Raw genomic sequence first — 21,865 nt, forward strand, 5'->3', positions numbered from 1 at the left:
TACAGCATGTCACATAACTGAATAATTTCTTCCTGGCTGAGCCTCATCAACGACCCTGTGTCACACTAGCCTGATTAGATCTACTAACCAGGAAGGGGAAACAGAAGGCGATTTGGGCAGGCATGGCAGCACAGGAGCAGGATCAGCCCCTCGGCTCCCCGCAGCCCACCGCCATCCCCGGCCGCAGCCCCAGCTCTGGCGCGCCTGCCGGGCACTGACGTCACTCGGCCGGTGGCGACAACAGCGCCGCAGCCAGCGGCCACCACCGAGCCACAGGTCACGTGCGGGGCGCGGGTAAAGCGACACTCCGACCTGCACCCCGCACCCATCTCATCCGGGCAGCGCGAGCGAGCGGAGCCTTCCCGGCCCCGGGGCGGGGGCAAGGCTGCCCCTCCGGCCCTTCCCGGGGCCAACGGGAGGCGACGGGGCGCCCCGCGGACCCACGAGCCCGCCCCGAGTGCCCCCCGCGAACGGGCCCGCGGAGGGGCTGCGGTCCCCGGCCGGGCGGGCTCCCACCGCACGCGGCTCACGGCGCTCCCGCGGCCGGGCGGGCGAGGGCGGCGGTGCCGGGCCACACCCCCGACCCCGCCTGGCCACGCCCCCCGAGGGGGAGCGCGGGGCCCGCGGCTCGTGACGTGCCCGCCCCCTCCTCGTTCCCCTCCCTCCGTGCCGGGCCCCGCCCCCGCTGTCTGACGTCACCACGCGCCGCGCAGTGCGCAGCAGCAGGCGGCGGCGGCGGCGGCGTGCGGCGGGCAGTGACTGCGGTACCGGGGGGTGTCCCTGGGGGTGGGCGTCCCTGAAGGGGGAGCGTTCCTGCGTGGGGGGCGGCCTTGAGGGGCCGGCAGAGCCGGGTGTGGGGCTGGAAGCCCTGCGGGGGTGCGTGAGGGGCTGGGTGCAGGGGTGGCAGCCCCCCCGGGGGCGTGCGGAGGGGCTGTGGGAGCTGGTGTGGGGCCGGCAGCAGCCCGTGCCCCAGCGTGTGTCGGGGCTGCCCCTGCTGTGCGGTGAGGGCTGGTGATCGCGGAGGGCCCCGTGCCGGTGGGAGGGAGCCCGGGAGCTGGGGGAAGAGGGACTGGGGCATGGGCGTGGGGCTCTTGTTACGGGGAGCGTGCTGGTCCGGGTTGCTGTTCTGAGGAGGACGAGGAGGAGGACATCTCGGAGTGAAGAAGGGGAGCTGTCCCACCGCTGTGTGGTGGCTGCCCTGGTGGCAGGGGTCCCCGAGGCATCGGCCCGGGTAGATGCGGTGGCGTGGGGGAGTGGGTTGCCACTGAAGTGCCCCAGTCAGGCCTGGGCCGTGCTGCTGCTGGCCTTGGGGTGGCTCTCCCGGTCTGCTAGCTCTAACGATGCGTTTGTTATCAGAAAGTCGCTTTGACCTCTTTCAGGCTTTCATCGTATGGAGCAAGGTGCCTGTGAGGTGCTGTGGGGCTTTACAGTCTAGCCCCATGCATCAGAGAGAAAGATCAGTGCTGCCGGGCTGCAGTTGTTTATGCAGTATGGGGGAAGAGGAAGGCTTCTGTGCTGAGAGCAGAAGGGCTTGTTTAATACTAATGGGCTTATTTAGTGTAGAGCAAGAGGTATGCCAGCACCCTCTGAGTAAAAATTATAACACTGCATCGCGTGTTTAAAAGCCATTGTGGTTGTCCTGGATTTATATTTCCTGTTCCTGTAGCTGTTGGAGACCTCATTTGGATAATTAAATGTCATGGTGAATTAAATGTCATGGTGAAATAGGAGAAAAAGGAGAGCACTTGCCTCCTTTCCTCTCCCACAGGGAACTGGTAGACCCTTCTGATAACACCCTCTCAGTCCAGGGCAGCTGCAAGATTTGTCCCAGTCATCCCAGACTCGTGTTTATCTCTGTCTGAAGGTTGGGGAGGGGGGTGGGGGGTGGGGCAGGGGGGATGGGAGTGTGTGCAGGGAATAAAACTGCTTTTTGCTTTTGGTGCTTTCACCTTTACTGTGAGATCTGTCTGAGTAGGTTCAACCTGACTGTCCAAAGAGAGTAAGTTTTGGTAAGGTAGTAAGTGTGGGTGAGTTAAAATGACTGTAAAGAGAGGTGCCTCCTCCTTTGTGCTGTGGTAAATGTAGTGACAAGAGATAAGGTGCAGGAAGTGCTTCTGTGCCAGAAAATGGGTGTTTTTCTTTCAACTGCATCAGTTGCTTTAATAAAAAGATGGACTCTTCCTAGAAAAATAGATTGATAAGAATACTATTACTGTATCAGATTGATTGAGATGGAGCCAGAAAATGCTGAGACTTTTGTCATTTTGACATTTTGGTGATCGTATTTCAGTGCTTTTTCAGGGTAGTCAGGAATTGACGTGTGTGTTGGATAATAATCCTCTGCACTGGACAGAATAGTGTTTTACCAAGTACTGAAGCTTCTTCAGCACTAAGTCTCTTACACTCTGCCTCTTACTCATGTGCTATAGAGGCCGTCTTTGTTAAAATACTGATTTTTCATTCCCCTAACTGTTTGAGAGCAGTAACTGGTAACCTGCAGAGGCTGGTGGGTGTCCTCACTGCAGAGGCTGAAGAGAATGTGCTGTAAACGAGTGGCTCTGACAGGGTGGGGGGCTCCGACATGGGCTGAGCAGACCCTGCAAGGTGGTACCCTGGTGTCAGTTAGAGGAGAGGGCGCTGGTGTTTTGCTGCCATGTGTCCCTCCAGGTCCATATCTAAAACTGGCAGTGGCTTGTTGCTCAAAAAAACAGGTGTTGCTGTAAGCATAAGCAGCGATGTTCATACTTGGCGTTTTGCTGGGATGCTGGAGAGTGACCTAGAGGGCTGTGGCTATGGTAACTGTTTTCAGGGTAGTTCTGTGCATGATCAGATTAATATGTTACTTAGTTTTTTCTAGGAGGGCAGAGCAAGCTTGTGTAACTCTGGATTTTCAACAGACAGGTCTCCGTTTCTCCTGTTACCTGTTTGTGATCTCCTTGTAAGCTGTAGGCTTAGATGGGGGTGGTGAAAACTTCTAGTGGGAGTTGAAGACTTGAATGAGCAGGGTTTGAATGCCTGCCTTCAATATTGATGTTTTCTACTCTCTGCGCTCTCAGTTGTGTATTGTGTCTTTCTCAGCTTCCTGTTTCTGAACTGAAACTATATGGCTCAATAAGTAGAAAATAGCACACTGTCATTTTTGGGAATAGGGGAAGATAGCAAGAAGCCCAAGTCATTCGAACGGATGGTCAGTATTGCCAGGTCTGGCATCCTGCCAGCTGCATCTTGACTTCCCACAAGGCAGCCTGGATGCTTCTGAGGCTGCTCACCCCGGGAGAGGTTGCCTTCTTCAGACTTTGGGATGGAGTGCTTGGTCTCACACCGTGCTGTGGGGCAGGCACGTGTTGTGCTGGCCTCCGCAGCCATATCTTAGGGAGCATTTCCCAGCTGGGACCCGGTTACATGTGTATTCCTGCTGCCTTTGCCACCGCACTGCTTTCTTGGAGATGGAGCTGTGCTGTACCGTCTGCCCACAGCCCACCAGGGTCCCGGGAGCCTTTGGGGAATGCACCTATTTGGAAACCTCTGATCTGTTGTATTCCTTACACCAGGCACCGCCACCACTAAACAAAAGCTGCTGTTTCTTTCACTTGCATATCAGAAAGATGTATTTCCACACTAGTGTTACAATGTATTGTTGAGGTCTTATGAGCTATTGAGGGCAATGCCCTGAACTGTAATAGTATTTCAGACTCTGACAGAGTAAGGCAGAGGCTTTCTTGGTTTCATTACAACTGGTATCAGAGATACTTGCTTGTGCTCTGTGACAGGCAGCCAAGAGGACGTTTGCCTATGTCCTACAGCAGAGCATCATGTTACAGCTGCATGTAGGATGTGGAAAAGCAGAAGTGAGAAAACATGAGGAAAAAAAGTTGTCTCATTCTGCTTTCCAGCCTGTCACAAAAATCTGAGTAATGAGATCTTAGCTGTAGAAAATGCATGTATTTCTGTCTGCATACACTGACTTTACTGTGTCTTAGAAGCTGTATGCTGCCCTTCAGTGGGTTTCCCACTTGAGATTAGTAGAAAATCATCCTGCAGTCCGGGTAGTATCTTACACTAATGGATTTAGCGGATCAGAGCTGGGGAGGTTATTGTGAAAGATTACTGCTGTTTCATTGCTGGGATGCTGCCAGAACACCATCTGAATAACACATGTGAATGTATTATCTGTGCTTATTAATTGTCTTCCCATGCATACTGTTTGTTTCACATTCTGTCCTCAGTTGGACCAACAGAGCTTCTTTATCTTAACTATTATTTGCAGGGTCTAGTTTAACTTGACAATCAGATGGTTTCATTGATTATTTTTTTTGTTTTGGTATTTGCATCTTGAAACTGTCTTGATGCATACTCTTAAAAGTAAAATATATTTATGTATGTCTGGAGATATCTAATGTGGCACTTCATACAAATACTTCAACAAGAGCAGCACATGCAAAAGCATTCAAAACCTGAAATCAAGATGTTAATGCCCATATCTGCAGTGATTTCTGTGTAAAAGGGCTTTGGTTTTTTGCACTGTTTGCCACAAGCGCTTTGTAACGGGGCAGAGTCACCTGGTGTGTCAGCAACAAGCGTGTTGGCTTGTAACAGTGGAGGGGCTATGTTGTGGTACTTGCCAGCATTGTAGTTGTTAGTCTCTGGTGTTAAAGCGCATGTCCTTAAAACCTTTCAGCAGATGTCTGAAAAATGTGAATTTTTTTCCCCTTAAGGTGCAGTTCATGTAATAACAGTAGCAGAGCGTTGGATTTGAATATTATTTCTTTCTCACTAACACTTTTATTGTGGGAACTACACAGCTGTTTCAGCTTCATACTTTTCTTCTGCCATGCAGAACATGTAGGTGGACAGTGAACAGCATACTGCAAGCAAGAAAACTAGGCAGTAAGTTGTGAGTAGTATTTCTGAAGAGGTTTTGTATATTCGTAACAAGTGATGAGACATTGAAGCTTGTCTGCAGAAGGAAAATCCCAGCATTCAAACCTGTGTGGGCGTGAGGCTGTATTGTTAGAGTCCTGTGGAGACAGCGGCAAGAATGGATCCTGTGACTGCAAAGCCCTACAAAGGACATTGCATCTGAGGCAAATACTGTCAATGTGACTACAGGTCCTTTAGAGCTGATCAAAACCCTGGGTTTTGAAACCAAAATTGCCTGGAAACATGCATATCAATCATGGTTTTGCCAAGAAGGCAGGACAGATGATGGGACTGGAGGGGTGGGACAGCTTGTAGGGACACAAGTGTCAGCCTCGCATGTTCAGGTGTGCTCTCCGTTTGCACAGGCTGGTGGACTTCAGACCTCTGGAGGGTACTGGGAGGAGTGAATACCTGGCTCAGGAACTCAGAAGGTTAAATGTTTGTTCATCCAAACCAGTGCTGCTCACTCGATGGAGCTGCCTGATGTTGTGGGTTCAGCCACTCATAGCAGCTGAGTTTTTTGTGGTCTGGCAGCTCTTGAACAAAGGTGAGGAAATGGACCTCTTCCTAATGACTGGAGTATCCTGTAGCCCCAGACACCCCTTAAGGAAATGGGTTTGAACGAAGTAATGTTTTCCTTTGACAGCACAAAGCTGAGCTTTTCACTTCTGCCTAGACCTGCATTTGGGGAAGTAAACCAGTTTTGAGCAGCTTTTATCAGAAAAGATGGGTGCAGATCTTGTGCAGCTCCCTTTCAGTCGTTACTCTGGGTTGATGATGTTGTTGATGACCACTCTGGTGAAGTGGGTGGGAAAACCTGGGAGGAAGCTTTTCCTGGAAGTGAGCTGAGCAAGAATGGAATCTCTTGTAATTCATTCTTAATGTACCTTTCATGCAGTCACTAAATGGAATTTGCAAAGCCAGTAAGAGGGAAACACAGAACCAGGGCCACTTAAAAAGCCACTTGTGCTCTCTTTCATTTGGATACTGTTCATATGAAATGCAATTTAAATGCTAGGCTGGTTGCCAGGAGCTGGATTGTTGATGTTAAATGTACTTTCCATTAGAGCTCTGTATTGGAAAACAGCTTCTTAGCGCTGCAGGCATTGGAAGGGGTGGGTTACATCAGGGTGTCCTGGTTGCCCTTCTCAGGATCTGTGCCTCTCACCATGCCCTCCATCTGTGCAAAGGCCAGCTGAATCACTATCTGACATGCGCAAAATGTGATTCCTCCTGACCAGAGCAATGTATGAGGTGTAGTACTTGTTCAGCTGTCCTTAAAGCAAACAACTTCTTGCTGTTAAATTCCTAAAATCTGTTAATTGTTGGGGGTGGGGTTGGGGTGTGGGTGTGTGTAGATTGTCTAGGTGTTCCAGACCGCGAGTCTGCTTTGGGTTTTTTAGTTTATTAATGCCCCGTTTGTTTCAGAGGACTATTTCTTGCACTGTTCCCTATGCAACAGAAGGTATTTAACCCAGTTTCAGTACCCAGATTAGATTGTCATCTCCCCCTCACATACACAGCTTTTTATTTTAATTGATTCACTTGCACAGGAGATTGCATTTGAAAGATTTGACTTGCAGGCAGCTGTCTGTAGGGCTTGGTATTTTTTTGCAGGTGGATTAGCAGCTGTGAACACCTACTGTGGAAAAATGCAGGTGGTTGTTCTCTGCATGCGCTTTTCAATTTTGCCAAGATAACAGGTCAGTGCCAACAGGTAGAAGCAGATTCATACTGGTCTCCAGTCACTTTGAAGGCCAGAATTATGCTGACCTCGGAAGAGATGCTTGAGAGCATGAGCCTTATAAGTGGCTTTTTGAAGGAGAGGAAAAGGGTGAAACTGGGTCTTGGCAGGGTGTGAAGGCTCTTTGTTTGGGAACCCCTCAAGAGCATTCCTTCTATTGTGCGAAATTTCCCTTGTTCTTTTCATTCTTGGTTGTTTTCCTGCATCATGTTATCTTCTGACCAAAAAGCCTACCTGTTCAGGCCCTCATGCTGTGCTCTGCAGGGCTGCTCTTGTGAAGTAAGATGGTGGTGGCATACCTACATGAGGCTACCAATTATTTTTTTTCCCCTAGTTCGGGGCAGAGTGGGGGTGAGGGATCCTTCCCAGTGATTCCTAAGCATAGATGGGATAAAGGTAGATCTCACTTGCTTCATAATCCATCATGTAAAAAGATTTGTAAAAAGAGGTAAATGGGCATCAGCTTGTGGATGATGAGGCTTTCCCAGGTTGAAACTTAAGGCTGTTTTCAGAGACTTGTGGAAGAGACTGTGTTTCGGTACTTCGGTGAACAGTGTGTGTGAGAAGGATGGTCCTAGCTGTACATGTGCAGCACTCTACATGAGCTATTCCCACTCAGAAGGATCTTGTAGTTACAGTTAGTACTTGAACGGCTTGAGTTCTGTTTTGGCTTGATGTAAGGCAAGACCTGTCCTGGGAGTGGGCTAGGAAAGGGACATGCAGATGACTGCAGTAGCACTGTGCAGCAGAGCTTCACGCAGCCTGCTTGCTCCCTCTCAGACAAATGGTAAAATTAAAGGCACAGCAGTGGGTGGCAAGAATGACCAAGGAATAGAACAGGCTTTGTAGAAGCAGAGAGTCCTCAGCATGGGAGGTTTGCCTGAAGAAAAAAACATAATAAATTCAAGAGTGTGCTGGAAGAGGAGGGTCAGGAGCAGTGACTGACTAGTTCTGTGTGAGGCAGTAAGTTTAAAGCAGTCAGAAAGAAGTAGGTATTTTCAAAGCTTAGTAATTAAATTTGTTTCTCTAACATGTATTGATTGCCAAAATGGACAGGTTAAATACAAAGTGTAGTGTATACAAAGCATCATAGGTCTGTACTTGCCCCTTTTGCTAAGCTGTACTCAAGGAGGTTACAGATGTAGAGGGACTTCCTGGTGGTTCTTGTGTATTGATGTCTGTGTGTGTCTATATATATACAGGCACATATAGTGCCATATGTATTTTCTGTAGGGAATACATATGAAAAAAGAGAAGACAGAGAGGGGACCTTATCAATGTTTACAAATATCTTAAGGGCAAGTGTCAAGAGGATGGGACCAGGCTCTTTCCCGTGGTGCCCAGTGACGGGACAAGGGGCAGCGGGCACAAGCTGCAGCACAGGAAGTTCCATCAGAATGTGAGGAAAAACATCTTTGAAGGTGACAGGGCACTGGAACAGGGTGCCCAGAGAGGCTGTGGGGTCTCCCTCTCTGCAGATGTTCAAAATCTGCCTGGGCACGAGTGTGCAACCTGCTCTAGACAAACCTGCTTTAGCAGGGGGTTGGACTGGATGGTCTCCAGAGGCCCCTTCCAACCCTGACCACTCTGCGATTCTCTAAGATAAGTTGTGTGCATACTCCAGTGATTTATTTTTTGCATACGTTATGGGAGACAGTGCAGCCTTTGGAGATATGGTAAGCTGCTTATTTAGAAATAAAATCTTTCTGTTAGAGTAGGGGAAATGGTGTTTGCTCAGCAGTGTGGAACAAAGGAGTTTGAAGATAGCTTAAGGAAACCTAATGATATATTAATGAACTTACCTTGTAGCAAAAGTACTAAGGTGGGGGGGACGACGACAAGGGTGTGCGACAGGAACGGGAGAGGAATAAGAAGATGTTTTGTCATTCTCTTCAGGTGGCCTAGTAATTTCTCAGTTGTTAACCAGCAACAGATAGGGCAAATGCTTAGTGACAGTCCAGGAAATCTCTTTGCTGGGTTGCTAAATGAAGTTTCGCATTGGGTGGGACTGCGCAGTGCTGTAATGGCTCATCCTGATGGACCTACTGCAGTGCCGTGTAAAACAAAGGGCTTTACTGATGCGTTGGCTTTTTTGAGCTTTGTCTCGGAGAGGTGCTCATTGGGAAACCCACAGATATGAGTCCTGATACAAACTCATAGGAGTTGGTCTTGGTTGCGGCTTACGTGGAATCACTAGTTGGGGTGAGAACCCACAGCAAAGCTTGCCAATACATTTGATTAGGAGCTCAAGTATGTCTGAAAAGTACTTGCTTAATGATTCAGAGCTCTGCCTTGCAAATAGATACCCTGGTGAGCAGGTAGGGCTAGTAAGCATGTAAAATCATGTATGAGATCATGAGAATGAAGAAAATCTAAATATTGTCACAGAGTTCAAAAAGGGGGAAGGGTTTATGCGTGGCAGTAACTGATAGTGGAAGTGGGGGACAAGGAAAAACTCTTCATGAGAATGTAATTGGGGACAAAGGCAACTGTGAAAAGGCTGAGCTTCACAGCTGAGGTGGGGCTGGGAGGGTGTGCCTACTGGTAGTACTTAGGACCTCTGGGGGGCCTAGTTTCCACAACCACCTCCTGGGTTTGCTGAATGCATTGATAAATTCTTCAGGAGTTTTCTCTTCACATTCCTCAAATCTCCAATACATTTGCTGCTGAATCTGTTCTTGCTGGATGCGGTCTTCTTGCCTAATCTCAGTTGTGTCACTTTACCCTCAACTTTGAGGGGAAAAGTAATTTTTGCCTGGGTGGAATATGCCCTTCTTAGTCTCTTTCTTCATCTTTTCCACGGTTCTCTTGTTCTTCTGTGATCTCTGCCTAGGCATGTCTGGATTTTAGTAGACTCTCCAGTTTTCTCAGTCCCCCTGCTGCATTAACAGGCAGAAGCTCAGTTACTAGCTCCACTCCCAACCTGCTTCCTCTTCAGAAACTGTTTTGACTCTGGCTAACACGGAGCTGTTAGACAAAAAGCACTGGTATTTCTTTCCTGTTCCCTATGCCACCATTTTGGTGTTTGCTCAAGTCACTGTCAGACTGGGATTTTTAAACCCTTCTGGTTTCTCACTTTCCTGTGGAGCTGCTGATGTGCAGTTTTCTTTACTCATCCCACACAGTTGTTCATTTTAGCCAGGTGCTCATCTTACCACATTCTTTCTGTGGTTTGTGAGTTTTACCAGGTACAGCCTTGTACAGCTGACATCCATCTCAGACCTTTCTGTAGAGATGTTTTTCTGCCTGTGTGGTTCCACCAGCAGTTGTACCAGCTTTCAAAGGGCTGTTAGTATGGTCCCATGGTGGGTGCTTGTACAGAAACTAGGCAGCCACAGGATGGTGGACAGTCTCCCTGCTTGAGTACCGAAGGGAACAGGAAAGGGAATGACCAGCTCTGACAGTGGAGGATGGCCCCCAGGGTTCCCAGAACAAGTCCTTGTGGCAAGGGAGCAGTGTGATGACCCTGAGTTTGTTATCCACTGCCTGAATCTGAGTTCACAGCCAACTGAAGAATTGCAACATCTTTTAACAGCACTAAACACTAAAATGGCAACAGCACTAAAATGGCAATGATACTGAATGGAGGTAAAAGAACTGATGCATATCAAGGAATGGAAAGGAAGACTGGACTTCACTGAACTTCACTGGAAACAATGAGCTGAGCTGACCACCCTCTTAGGTAGGGGACCTTTGGAAAACCAGAGTAATGAATGTGACTCTTTGGAGCTTGGCAATGATCACCAAAGCAAGCTGAGCCATGGGGGTTCTTAAGAAAAGGCTTATGAACAGAAAACATGATCTGTGCTTTGCTGCCTTTGAATGCCTTGTGTGTATGTGTATATATATATATATATATATATATACACACACATATAGGTATCTAGGATGCCAACTTATAGCCTGGAGCAGACCTGGAGGGGCTCAGAGAAGAAGGGGGAGCTGGGTGGAGAGGCTGGCTCCTGCCTGAGGAGCAGACAGTGGGCTGGGGCTCTTTGGCCTGGGACAGGAGGCTCACGCATTCTTCCTCCCTGGTTTGGTGAATCCCTAAATTCAGGAGGGTGACCATTGCTTCCTGCCTCCAGCAGTCACTCCAGTGGGACAGGAGGCAGTTTTCCACAAGGCATGCAGCAGAGCTTTGGATCTCCTCACACTAGAATTGGGCGCTGCAGCTGTACACCAGCTCAGGGAGGCCTAACAAACTTGTGAGGGAGTTCACAAGTGTCTGCTGGTTGCCTTGGCCCTATCTGGCTGGGGCACCAAATGGTTACCCTGACATGGGCAATGGTGTGTAGGTACACACACACATTCACTCTGGCCTTGTTCTTCCCTTGGAACTTGCTTTTGGCTGCTATTTTGGGATGGTTTCCTGAGTTTGATGAACATTAGTGATCCATTATATCCAGATTCTGTAGTTTGTTGCATTGAAGTGAGTTGTAGGGCTTGCTGCCTACCTTTCACTGGCTCTCTGAAGGGAGAATTTCCTTGCTACAGACTTGGTAGAGGCGTTGCAATGCAGTAGAGTAGTTATAAAGAGCTGCAAGTTAAATGTATGTTGTGCTTGTCTTTTAAAATGAGCAATTAAGCAGTCTGGCTAGCCTGGCCATGCAAAAAAAATAATAAATCCTGCTGTTGCTTGAACTGTTAAAACTCTTGTTAAAGACATTCAGAAATATGATTTAAAAGGCAACAGCACTGTCTTAGCAGTTAACTGGGACTGTGCCTGGCTTGCACAGCAAGAGGAGCATTAGAATGAATTCAGGTGAATGACAACTGCAGGCAGGCAAGGCCTGGGAAGACTCATCCTGCTGTGACTGAAGGACTTCTCAGTGTTGTCATGGGAGGGACATCAGCCCTGTTCCCTTGGAGTGCACCTCTGAAGTTGTTTCCAGTTGGCAGTGCTCTCCTGGGCATCATATGGGATCAGGCTGGCTGTTACTGCGGGAGTGGGACAGGGCTGTGTGCAGGGGAGAGCCCTGTGGTGCCTGTACAGGAGCGAGCATTGAGCTAGTGATGTTCAGGCAGGATTAATGTGTAAATAAGCAGAGAGCCTAGGGATCCTTCCTTGGGGAGGGACAGTCAGCACTCTCTGAGGTGATGAAATAGCAAGCCATAAACAAACAAAGCTCGCTTCAGACCTGTCAGGGACTGCAGCAGCTAAACATAGCCCCGGAGGCTTGACTAACTTGGCTTCTGCCTGGCAGATGACTGCTCTGGGCTCACTATAGGGTTACAAAGGTGAAATTCTTTCATCCGTGTCATGCCAGAGCTCAGTCTGGATGTGCTAATGGTCTCCTCTCGACTCAAAATCTCCGCATCCCCAAAAGTGGGGGCACAGTACTGAGCATCCAGGTCAGTCTAGCCCAGCTGCTTGCCATTTCCAACACCATCCAAAGAGGAGCCTGCTTGCCAGCCTCTCCTCCATGCCAGCAGCAGGGAGTCTCAGTGGAGACAAATTATGCTCCAGGTGTTTCTCCCTGAAGCCTGTGGTGTGTGGGAGGAGGTCTGCAGCAAAGGGTAAATGGTAATTCTGCACCCTGCAATGGTAAAAGGAAACAGCAGAGTACAGCTACTTCAGTCAGGATGATTCCTGAACACATGGTATTAAGGGCACTTCTGCTTCTCAAACAGGGAGAAGCTTCAGAAACCTAATATAATAAATAGCTTGCTTAGTCATGCTGCTTAGAGGTTAATTAAAGGTGCATTATTGTGACAGTCCTGTCTTTTGATGGCTGTACCACGAGTAATACATTACATAGGTTTTATGAACATCAGCTCTCTGAGGTATCTTTAATGTTGCTTTTTGAATGAGATTGAGCCCAAGATCCTGATTGCCTGTGGCTGCTTAATGATTCAGTTGCATATTACTGGAAGAATACATGATGTCCTGGGTTACAGTGTCATCAGGAAATTATTCATATATGGTCTTGCTCCAGAGTGCTGGTCTAGATGCTTGTAATGATTAGCAGAAGTATAGTGGACATTTGTGTTCACTCTTTCTTCTGTTGAGGCTATCAAACATGTCTGGAACAGGCTGCATTTCTGCATGTTTTTCTTTTTTATTATTGACAGAAACATGAACTAATCACTGCTACTCTCTCTTAAAAGCAATTTAATCATGAGTAGAAGCAGAAGATTTTGCGTTGCAGTTGCAAGACTGTTAAATTTCTTAGGGCAAATAGCCGACGCATGACTGGAAAGCAGCAAATCACTTTGCTGCTGAGCTAAACACGTGTCACTTTAAAGAAGCAACTTTGGTTCAGTCTCTGCGCCTGTGATAGGGTTAGAATAAGCTCACTACTTGACCAGGTATTTTGAAGTTTATGTCTCACACTTAATGTAGGGCCCCCTGGAGAGCAGTCTGAAATGGGAATTATATGGTCATGGATGAAGCAGGCAAAAGCAAACCACTTCTGTTTGTTTTCCTTGTTTTCTGCAGGACAGATTCTGCATCCTACATGAACTACGAAAATCCTCCACCCTACCCTGGCCCGGGCCCAACTGCCCCTTACCCACCCTATGCACAGCAACCAGGTGGTCCTCCTGGCCCATACCCAGGCTATCCTCCTGGACCTACTGGGCCGTACCAGCCAGGCCAGCCAGGTTATCAAGGTTATCCCCAGTATGGATGGCAAAATGCACCTCCGCCTCCAGGACCAGTGTATGCAGATGGACCTAAAAACACAGGTATGCCTAGCAGCTGTGGTGCAATGTAACTGTGACCCTTTCTGGCTTGCAAATACATGAGTATATGTTGATCTTGAAGTCATATGGTTACCAGCACCCAGCCCTAATGGGGCTGGGGGAGGTGGAGACTTCTTTGAAGTAGCAATTCTGTTCATAGCCTGTTTTCCTGCTTTATTTTGCTGTTGTGTCTCTTAAGAGTTCTCTGGCTGTTGGAAGATACTGCTGAACATCCTTAATGCTGATCACTCAAGGGAATCCTTATGCTGAGATCGTTATACATGCTTTTTGCTGGCTTTAGATTTGCTACAACTCTAATTCTGCCTGTCTTTTGGTTGATAAGTTTCAACTGAAGGCTGCACGGTTAAAGCTAGTAATATTCAAATGTACAGTTCCTACCAAATTTATGTGCAGCAGTTTTCTTGAGCCCATGAATATCTGTCCAAGTGATCTGATAGTGCCATTGGAATAATTCCCGGGTTTTACTGTTTTCTGAAGCTATTATATTCTGTGGAAAAACACAGCATCCTCCTTCCCTTTCCCAGAAACTTGTAACTTGGCTTGGCAGCTAGCTAGTCCATTTGTGTGCTGCATCCCCTCAGTATGGTACATTGGTTTACTCTGGCACCCATAGCTCTCATGGGGCTCATTACAGTGCTTGGGACAGGCTCCAATTGGCGGAGGAGGGCTGATAAGGTGATTAAGGGAGCAGAGCATCTTTATATGAGGAGAAGCTGAGAGAGGTGGAAGTGTTCAGCATGGAGAAGGCTCAGGGGGTCTATCCATATGTATAAATGCCTGATGGATTGGAATAAAGAGGAGGCAACTGGACTCTTTTCAGTAATGTCCAATGACAGGACTGGAGGAGCACAAACTGAAACATGGGAGGTTCCTTCTGAACACAGGATGACACTTTTCTACTGTTAGGGTGATCAAACAATGGCACAGGTTGCAAACAGAGATTGTGAAGTCTCCATCTGTGGAGATACTCAAAACTTGACTGGACAATGGTCCTGGGCAGCCTGCTGCAGTTGACCCTGCTTGAGCAGGGGATCTGATCTCCAGAGGTCCCTTCCAGCCTCAGCAACTCTGAGGTCCTGGCAAGGTTGGGTGTGGTCCTTTTCCCCATTGGAAAGAGGAGGATTTATCTTGGGGTTTTACCTTGCTGGTAAGGACGCTTGCCTAGAGACCACGTTTATTCTTGTCAGTGTTTCACAGGCTTTGGTTGTAAAATCTCTGTTCATACATCGTGGGGGTGTAGCCACCCTCTCACCATCAGCATGGGGATGCACGCTGTCATGCCAACTCCAGTGCCTTCTTTCAGTCTTATTCAGCGATAAAGATGCTCATCCAGGCTGGGAAGCCAGAAACTATCATCGCCTCTCTTCCTCTATTGCAGTGAGCATCACTAACAGACCTGAACTGCTGAGAAGAGTCTTTAAGTACCTATAGCTTCTGACTGCATTGGAGTGGCAGAGAATGTGGCAAGAGCTACCGAAGGGGATGTTCTGTGGGAGGGAATGTGGGAAGCACTTCTGTAGAGGTGCCGTCCAGGCACTATGCTTTAGGTGGGAGCTGCTCTCAGGAAGGAAAGGAGACTTGGGGTTTGTATGTGCTGGGTCTGGCACGGTCATGGGCAGATTAACCTGGGGTGGAAAGACATGAGGCTAACGTGTACTTCAGATCCAAACCTAAGTCAGTGCTTTACAGCTATGCAAGGCACTAGCACTTTAGATACTACTGCTGTAAAGTGGGTATCAAAGCTGTATCACTTGGAAAATTGACAGGGCCCAGACAATTCCCTGGAGGCCTTTGCCACTATGTGAAGCTGTCTTTGGCCATTGCACATTAAGCTCATTGTCCACTTACTGTTGTTGCCGTGGCTTGGGACAGTGTTTGCTTGCACTTAGGGCCTGCTCAGGACTGAGATCTGTACACATCTGCTGCATTTTGAGATAACTGCCAGTTGTGCCCCTCTACTACTTCATGTTACTCAGCAGCGTGCTGTGACAAAGGTCTTTTCAAAGTGCTCATTTTTTGGGAAGCTGGAACTTGAGAAGTTCCCAGCAAGAGTTTTTGACTGCAGTGAATCCAAAGGAAACTTGACATAGGTGGCTCGACAGGCTGGACTATGGAGAGGACGTTTTCAAGAACTGGGTTTTTTTCGGTATTCTTGGCTAAAATGGACTACTGGACCAATGTATATAAAAGCATCCCTGGATTTATAGGTGATGTAAGATGTCAGGAATATTCTGGTGTCAGTCTGGTCAGAAGACCCCAATATAAGCAGCAAACAATTGGTGTGAGTGAATAAGAACCTGAACGGGTACAAGTCAAGAGTTCCACTTCCCCCGTAGAAGAGTGAAAACCTCAAGGGGGTCTGCCTTTGAGAAGAAGGCAGCAGCATGGTGATGCTTCTCATCCGCGTGGACTTGAAGTGTAATCAGGGTTTTCCCTGGGAAACACATGTAGTTTTGGTGTGGCTAACAGGCATTTCTCAGTACTGGGGGGGTGGAGGTGGGGAGCAGAATTCCTGGTCTCCCATGCAGAATATCTTGTAGCCACGGAAAGGGATATGCAGAAGCTGAAGAGAGAGTGGGTCTGCTGCTTTGGACAGACTGGCTTTGAGCCAGATCTGCTGTCTTGGAGGCTTAAAGGATCTCATATCAGACTGGATCAGGGAACTGATGACAGTGAATGCCCTCTGCTCAGATCAGGTCTCTGCTCTGCTCGCAAATCTGCGAACCAGCACAAAAGAGTAGGCTGGGAAATCAGAAAGGACAAGTGCCTAAGTCTTTCACTGAGATCCCAGGCTTACACTGCAGGAGGCAGTTTTGTTGTTAAATCTAAGCAAACACAATTGCAGTTCTGCAGAAGCAGCACCTAACCCACAAACCAAAATCTTCTGGCAAGTCTTCAAACTGCCTTCCTGTAGCCATGTGTGGTCCCTGAAACCACCTTGGGAGTCTCCGATTTGCATTGCTTTTGCTGAAGTGGATGTAACACACAAAACCATTTATTAATGTGTGTAAAATAAAGTAGGGGTATAACTTGGTGTTTGTCTGCAAAAGCTTTTCCTTTTTCTTTATTCTCCTTGTGTTAAACACCCTTTTTGGTCCTTGCTCCTTTTTGTCCAGTCTGTCAAACTAGAACCTGATCTTTGTTCTGTGATGCTTTAACGGAAGTCTTGTGAGAGCTTTCAATGAGACTTTGTTTAATGATGACCTCCAGGGGTGTCTGACAGAATGGTTGTCCCTAAAAAAGCTTATTTTTAAAAAACCTGTTATGCTATATATATGCTGTGTGGGTGAACCTCATATAAAAAAATGATGTCTAAATTTAATCAAGTCCTTACAGTCTGCCTAGCTGGTCTGGCATGATTTAATGTGGCTTGTCAGTTCTTGTGGTGTTTTCAAGCAGTTATCTGGTAAGAGCTACTGTGTGGGTGCTTTCTTTTCAAGCAGATGTTTTTCTCTCCTAGATGACTTAGCTTAATCTAATGAATTAAGCTGCTCCAAGTAATGCATTAGTATTAGTATTTCTGAACAAATGTGTCCACATTGAAAACTAAGAAATTTGCTGTACTTAAAATAACTTAAAGCATTAAATTTAATGTGTAGGCAAACTGCAGAGTTGGCTCTTCTGTTGTGGATTGTAGGTGGTATGCTTATGTATGGAGGTAATTATGCATCATATTTTGGTCTTGAGTGGATCACACAGATGGAAATAATTACTGTTGAGCTCTCAAAATCTGATGGTAAAGTAGCATTTCATGGTGACAGTGTTTTTTTTAATCTAACAATCTGTGGCCTGTCTGGAGTAGCAATGGACATAGCCTGTCCAGCTGGCCCCTGGAGAAGAAAAAAAACTCGTATGGCTCACTTTCTGTATTAAAAATAAAGCTGCATCTGAGATGTAACAGGAAAACAGCTTAAAGTTAACACTGGTTTTGTCATGCACACTGCAGAAGAGCTTGTGAACCACTGAACCTTGTTTCAGAAGCTGCTGTTGAAGGCTCTTCAGGCTGAGCAGCACTGATGTGAGTTATGCCACTTGTGTGTGGCATGCATGCTGTAGCCATGCTTCTTCCCAGCCACAGTACCTGTTCCTCTGCGTCCTCAGGAGGTGGGAGCTGTAAGCCCAGACTGGAGAGTTTGGTGCCTTTTGTTGGGGTCAGGCTTGGCAAAGGCAGGTAACACCTGGGCTGGAAAGAGAAAGTTATTACTGTTAAGCAAGCAGTGGCTCTACCAGAAATAGGTGAGAGAGGGAGGATATTGTCATCTTTTCAATATGACATTGAATAGGGGGACATATATAAAGGCTTGTTGGAGGAAGGTGCAGTTCAGAGCAATGCTGAACAAGGAGGACAAGTATGTTCTGCTCTAGACTGTCTTGTGTAGCACTAGTTAGCTATGACGACTGTCTGAATTGCAGAAATCAGCTTGCAGTTCATGCGTTAAGACTTAGTGGTGTTGGCCATATGACTTCCACGTATTACAGCACTGTAGAAGAGGGAGAGTGCAGCTGATAATGGCAGCTGTTGGTCCTTTGTCCCTTCTCCTAGAGTAGATGGAGTCTAGTGTGTGCAAGCTTGCACCCCCTTAGAGTCATGCTAGCTACCACAACACTGTTGGGCATGAAAGGCCTTGAAGCATATATTTCTTCTCCAGGTGGAGGAGCAGTGAGCCAGAGAGGCTAGGTGACTTGCTGAGGTGGCACAGAAGACCTCATGGCCATGGTTTTGGGGTTTTGGTTTGGTTTTTTGATACCTGGGTTTTGGGCTTGCACAGGCTACTGGTAGGAAAGTCTCCAAAGAAAGAACATTTCTTGCATCTTGCAAGGGCTAATAACTGACTTGTTCAAGTTGTTTATTTCTAATGAACAACAGCCTTTACCTTTAGAGCTGGTCATTTATGTGCTGAGTCTGAGGGTTGTTATCCCTAAGGGTATCTGATTCAGCTTCTAGCTCTGTGAACTGACGTGCCAATTTCTATCTGCACCTTCCCTACTGTAAAAACTGAGGGCTGTCTTTGTGTCTTGTCCATATGAAGTCTGTCCAGATGTGAGTTCCTGAAATACTGTAGGTCTGCCATTTGATCTCACACCACGCTTTGGGTAACTAGAGGGAAGTCACCTGCACCAGGACAAAGCTGGGAAACGCACACCAATAGGAGTGTGGTGCCTGCATGGAGCACAGTGTAAGGAGCTGGGCCTTCTTGAGCAGCAGGGGCTTGCCTAGGAGGAAGAAAATACCTCATTCCAGAAAATACTTAATTTCCTCACCAGTATTTTCGTTGTAGGATAATTCGTTATCAACTGGCATAAGGAAACCACAGGATCTGCTGACTGGTCAGCAAGTACTTTCTTGTCTATGTAAATTAGAGGTGAAATGGAATACTGTTGATAATGTTGTGCTTTAAAAAGTGGAATGAGCCAAAGTACAAAGTGACATACTAATTTTGAAAGCCCTAGCTGACGTTAGCAATTTGCTCAATTTAATTCCCACCCCCACCGCCCCCGCCTCCCTGGCCCCGTTGATACATGACAATGTAATGGATGAGGCTATTCCATGCTGCGCCAAAGGGAACCAGTCTCTGTCAGCAGCCTTCCTTTCAACCCAAGGCAAACAAAGCTCAGTATTGCATTTGACCTATTGTATGCACAGGGTGGAAATCTTATTTCTGGAAGTTGATTACTTGCAGCAAAGCCGGCTCTGATAAGAGGAACAGTCACAGTGATGCTGCCTGCCTCCTAATGTTTGGCCAGCTGCAAGAACAAACAGGTCACCTAGATATGGTCATTACCTTCTGCTAGAGGGGTGGATTTTTCCTCTTTCTGGGTCTGAGTGTGGAAAGGAGGGGATCCTAATCTCTCTGGTTAGGCTCTCTTGTACCTTTCAGTGGTTACCCTCTTGCTTCTGAAACCATGCGGTGCTGAGCCTTCTCCAGCAGAGGTATATTTGGAGGGCATCAGGTAGCAATTCCTGTTTCCCTCTGTTTGTTGACCCTTTCCAAGCAGTCTGTCCAAGGATTTAGTTTAACTGTTACTGCACGTACCTTCAGGACCTGCAATTCCAGACGGCTGGTGTCCTGCCAGAAAAGAAAAACAGACTTCACGTGGTAGTTTTCCTCTTACCTGCTTCTCATACTGTAGTGTGCATTAAAATCTGGTGTTCTTTCCCCTCCAAGATTGCTGTATCATACCTCCCTCTGTCCCTAGCTCCTGTCAGCTGACTGCACAAACAGTGGGGGCTGTTTGCTGGCAAACAGTACTCTCCTGGGGCTGATATCTGGCCTCACCTTTGCTGCTTTTTACTCCTAAGGAGGGGATAATCTGAGAAAAGCCTGATGCAAAGAAAAGGGTTTCCAAAATCAGGTCCTGTATCTGAAAACAACATGCTTCAGACGAAGTGGCTAAATGAGGCTAAGACTGGTTCCATAGCGGGCTGAAATTAAATGAGGCTGCTGTTCTGGACAGTCCTCGTCAGCTGGACACCTAGCCTGGGTGTCTAAAGCCTTTTTCCTGCGCTGCAAGCGCTACATAGATTGTGGTTCTTGAGCCCCAGGGGGCTCAAGGAGAGGCTTGCTACCCTGAGTGACTAGTCAATGTGGCAATGTCCCTTTGCTTTAAAACTGGAATTTGTCCCTTCTGTGTTACGCACAACACCCTTGTAAAACTCTTATAAGACCGAGTTTTTGCTGTGTAAATCCTTCCAAGCCAGGTCTTATTTAAATCCAGCACTGATGCTGATTTTCAATGAAAACAGACTCAGGCTGAGGAATGTGCTGTTCTTAGCCCTGTAGTTGACTTGGTGGAAAATGCCTCCTTGATTTAACAGTAAAGTAAGATTTCACTGATTAAAAAAAAAATTAATATTGGAGGAAGTTCTCAAATTCTGTAGTTTTGGGAGATGTCTCTGCATCTGTTGCAGTCTAGAAGAAAACTGAAGGGTGTGAAGTCTGTACTTTTGAGCTGAGGGGAAGCTGGTTTCTTACATGGCGTCTCCTGTACACTTTCTAACCTGTGTAACAGGGTTTATAGTGCTTTGGAGAGCTGACTGATACCTGTTGACATCCTGCAGACACTTCAGTACTTGCTACATAAGGCATGCTTTTCTCCTATGACAAGTGCCTGTAGCCCTGCTTTTTAGAGATGTTGAACTCCATAAATGACGTGTGCCCAGGTGAGGAAACTCACCTCTTTCCCAGCCCTGAGCTCAGCTGCAAGAAAGTCTGCACGGTTTATGATCAGACATAACCCATGCTTGGAGCATATACGGTGTCTAAGTGGGGAACAACTTTACCCTTATATGAAATGTGGCTATTGCAGCATTGGCTCTGGCTCACTTGGCATGCCTGTGTGGTAATTTCCCTGAAATACATTGCCTGTTCAGCTCCCTGAAAGCTGAAACAGCTCTCAAGGGTGACCATGAGAGCTTCTCAGACTTGCAGGAACTGAAAGGCAGGAATTTTCCTAACCTGGTGGATATAGTCATGCAGCTATGGAAGAGGGCAGGTCTGATACCAGTGTGGGTGGTTCTAAATCAGTCACTTCTGCTTGAGTCCAGGCTGAAATCTGGGCTGGGTCAGCAGCAACTGTCTGGTGGCAAAGGGCATTCGCACATTGTACGCACTGGCAGCTTCCTTGTTACATGATTTTTTTGCTCAGGTGGCTCTAGGAAGTACAGCTGTTTACATTTGGAGCTGAGGATTGTGAAATTTAGAATCATAGAATTATTTGGGTTGGAAAAGACCTTTAAGAGCAATTCAGCTGTTAACTTTCTCTGAGAGTTTTGCAGCTTTGGAAAGTATTTTTGCTTGGAAGTAGGCTATTGTATTTCCATCTGGCTCTGACTGCTATGTGTTTCAGGAGCATGCTAAGGTATTTCCTGAAATACAAATACGGTGTCAGTAGAGACCGTGTGTACAGTGAAAGCCTCTGGGCAGGAAGGAGCTGGGGGACCAGGGAATGTGATGTGACAGGTTTGAGGCTGTTAAGCATGAGCAAATATCCTCAGAGAGGAAAAAGAGTAATTAAATGCCTTTTGTGGCAAGGGAGTTAGATCTCATCTGTGCCCAGGCTTTGCCCTGGAGATCTTGCCCTGGAGATCCTCTTGGGGAGGAGGCCTGGGGCAGAGAGGAGTTGTGTTGGCAGCTAGTATGAAAGTTTTAGTTGAAGTCCTGGGGTCCATGTTCCCGAGTCATGTAATCTCTTCTTCTGCACTTGCTGCCTGCATGGGATTTACTCCTGGACACGTGGCTGTGTGAGAGGTCAGGGCTGGGCTTCGCTTCGTCTTGCGTTGCTGGGTCTGCAGACCTAGGCACTAAAGAGTGGCTCAGGAAACAGTGATTTCTAGTTGCTGTCACCTCTGCATTCCTTGGCTTTGACTAACACCCTTGTGCTGACTTTTGCTGTTCTGGCCTCCATCCTGAATGGAAAGGCTTTCAATGGGCTTGGGTAAGAATGTTTTCAAGGTAGAACCAGATGCACAGACTGACTTGAATTAGCAATCTGCTG

The 21,865-nt window shown here is 47.3% G+C and overlaps 1 protein-coding gene across 5 annotated transcripts in view; it reads left to right on the forward strand.

Annotated features, from left to right (window-relative positions):
• The first annotated feature begins 252 nt into the window (after positions 1-252).
• CYSTM1 (cysteine rich transmembrane module containing 1) overlaps positions 253-21,865 on the forward strand; it is a 31,336-nt gene continuing 9,723 nt past the window's right edge. The window contains exons 1-3 of one of the 5 annotated variants that reach the window (XM_037396425.1): positions 682-764; positions 10,200-10,346; positions 13,104-13,351. In XM_037396425.1, coding sequence (XP_037252322.1) covers positions 13,123-13,351 — 229 coding nt within the window. In that variant the 5' untranslated portion in view covers positions 682-764; positions 10,200-10,346; positions 13,104-13,122. Of the gene's footprint in view, positions 277-656; positions 787-5,321; positions 5,468-10,199; positions 10,347-13,103; positions 13,352-21,865 lie in introns of those variants that run through there. The other 4 variants (XM_037396426.1, XM_037396424.1, XM_037396428.1 and 1 more) reach the window with 4 other exon arrangements.

The sequence above is a fragment of the Falco rusticolus genome, chromosome 8 (genome assembly GCF_015220075.1).
Source record: "Falco rusticolus isolate bFalRus1 chromosome 8, bFalRus1.pri, whole genome shotgun sequence".
NCBI lineage: Eukaryota > Metazoa > Chordata > Aves > Falconiformes > Falconidae > Falco > Falco rusticolus.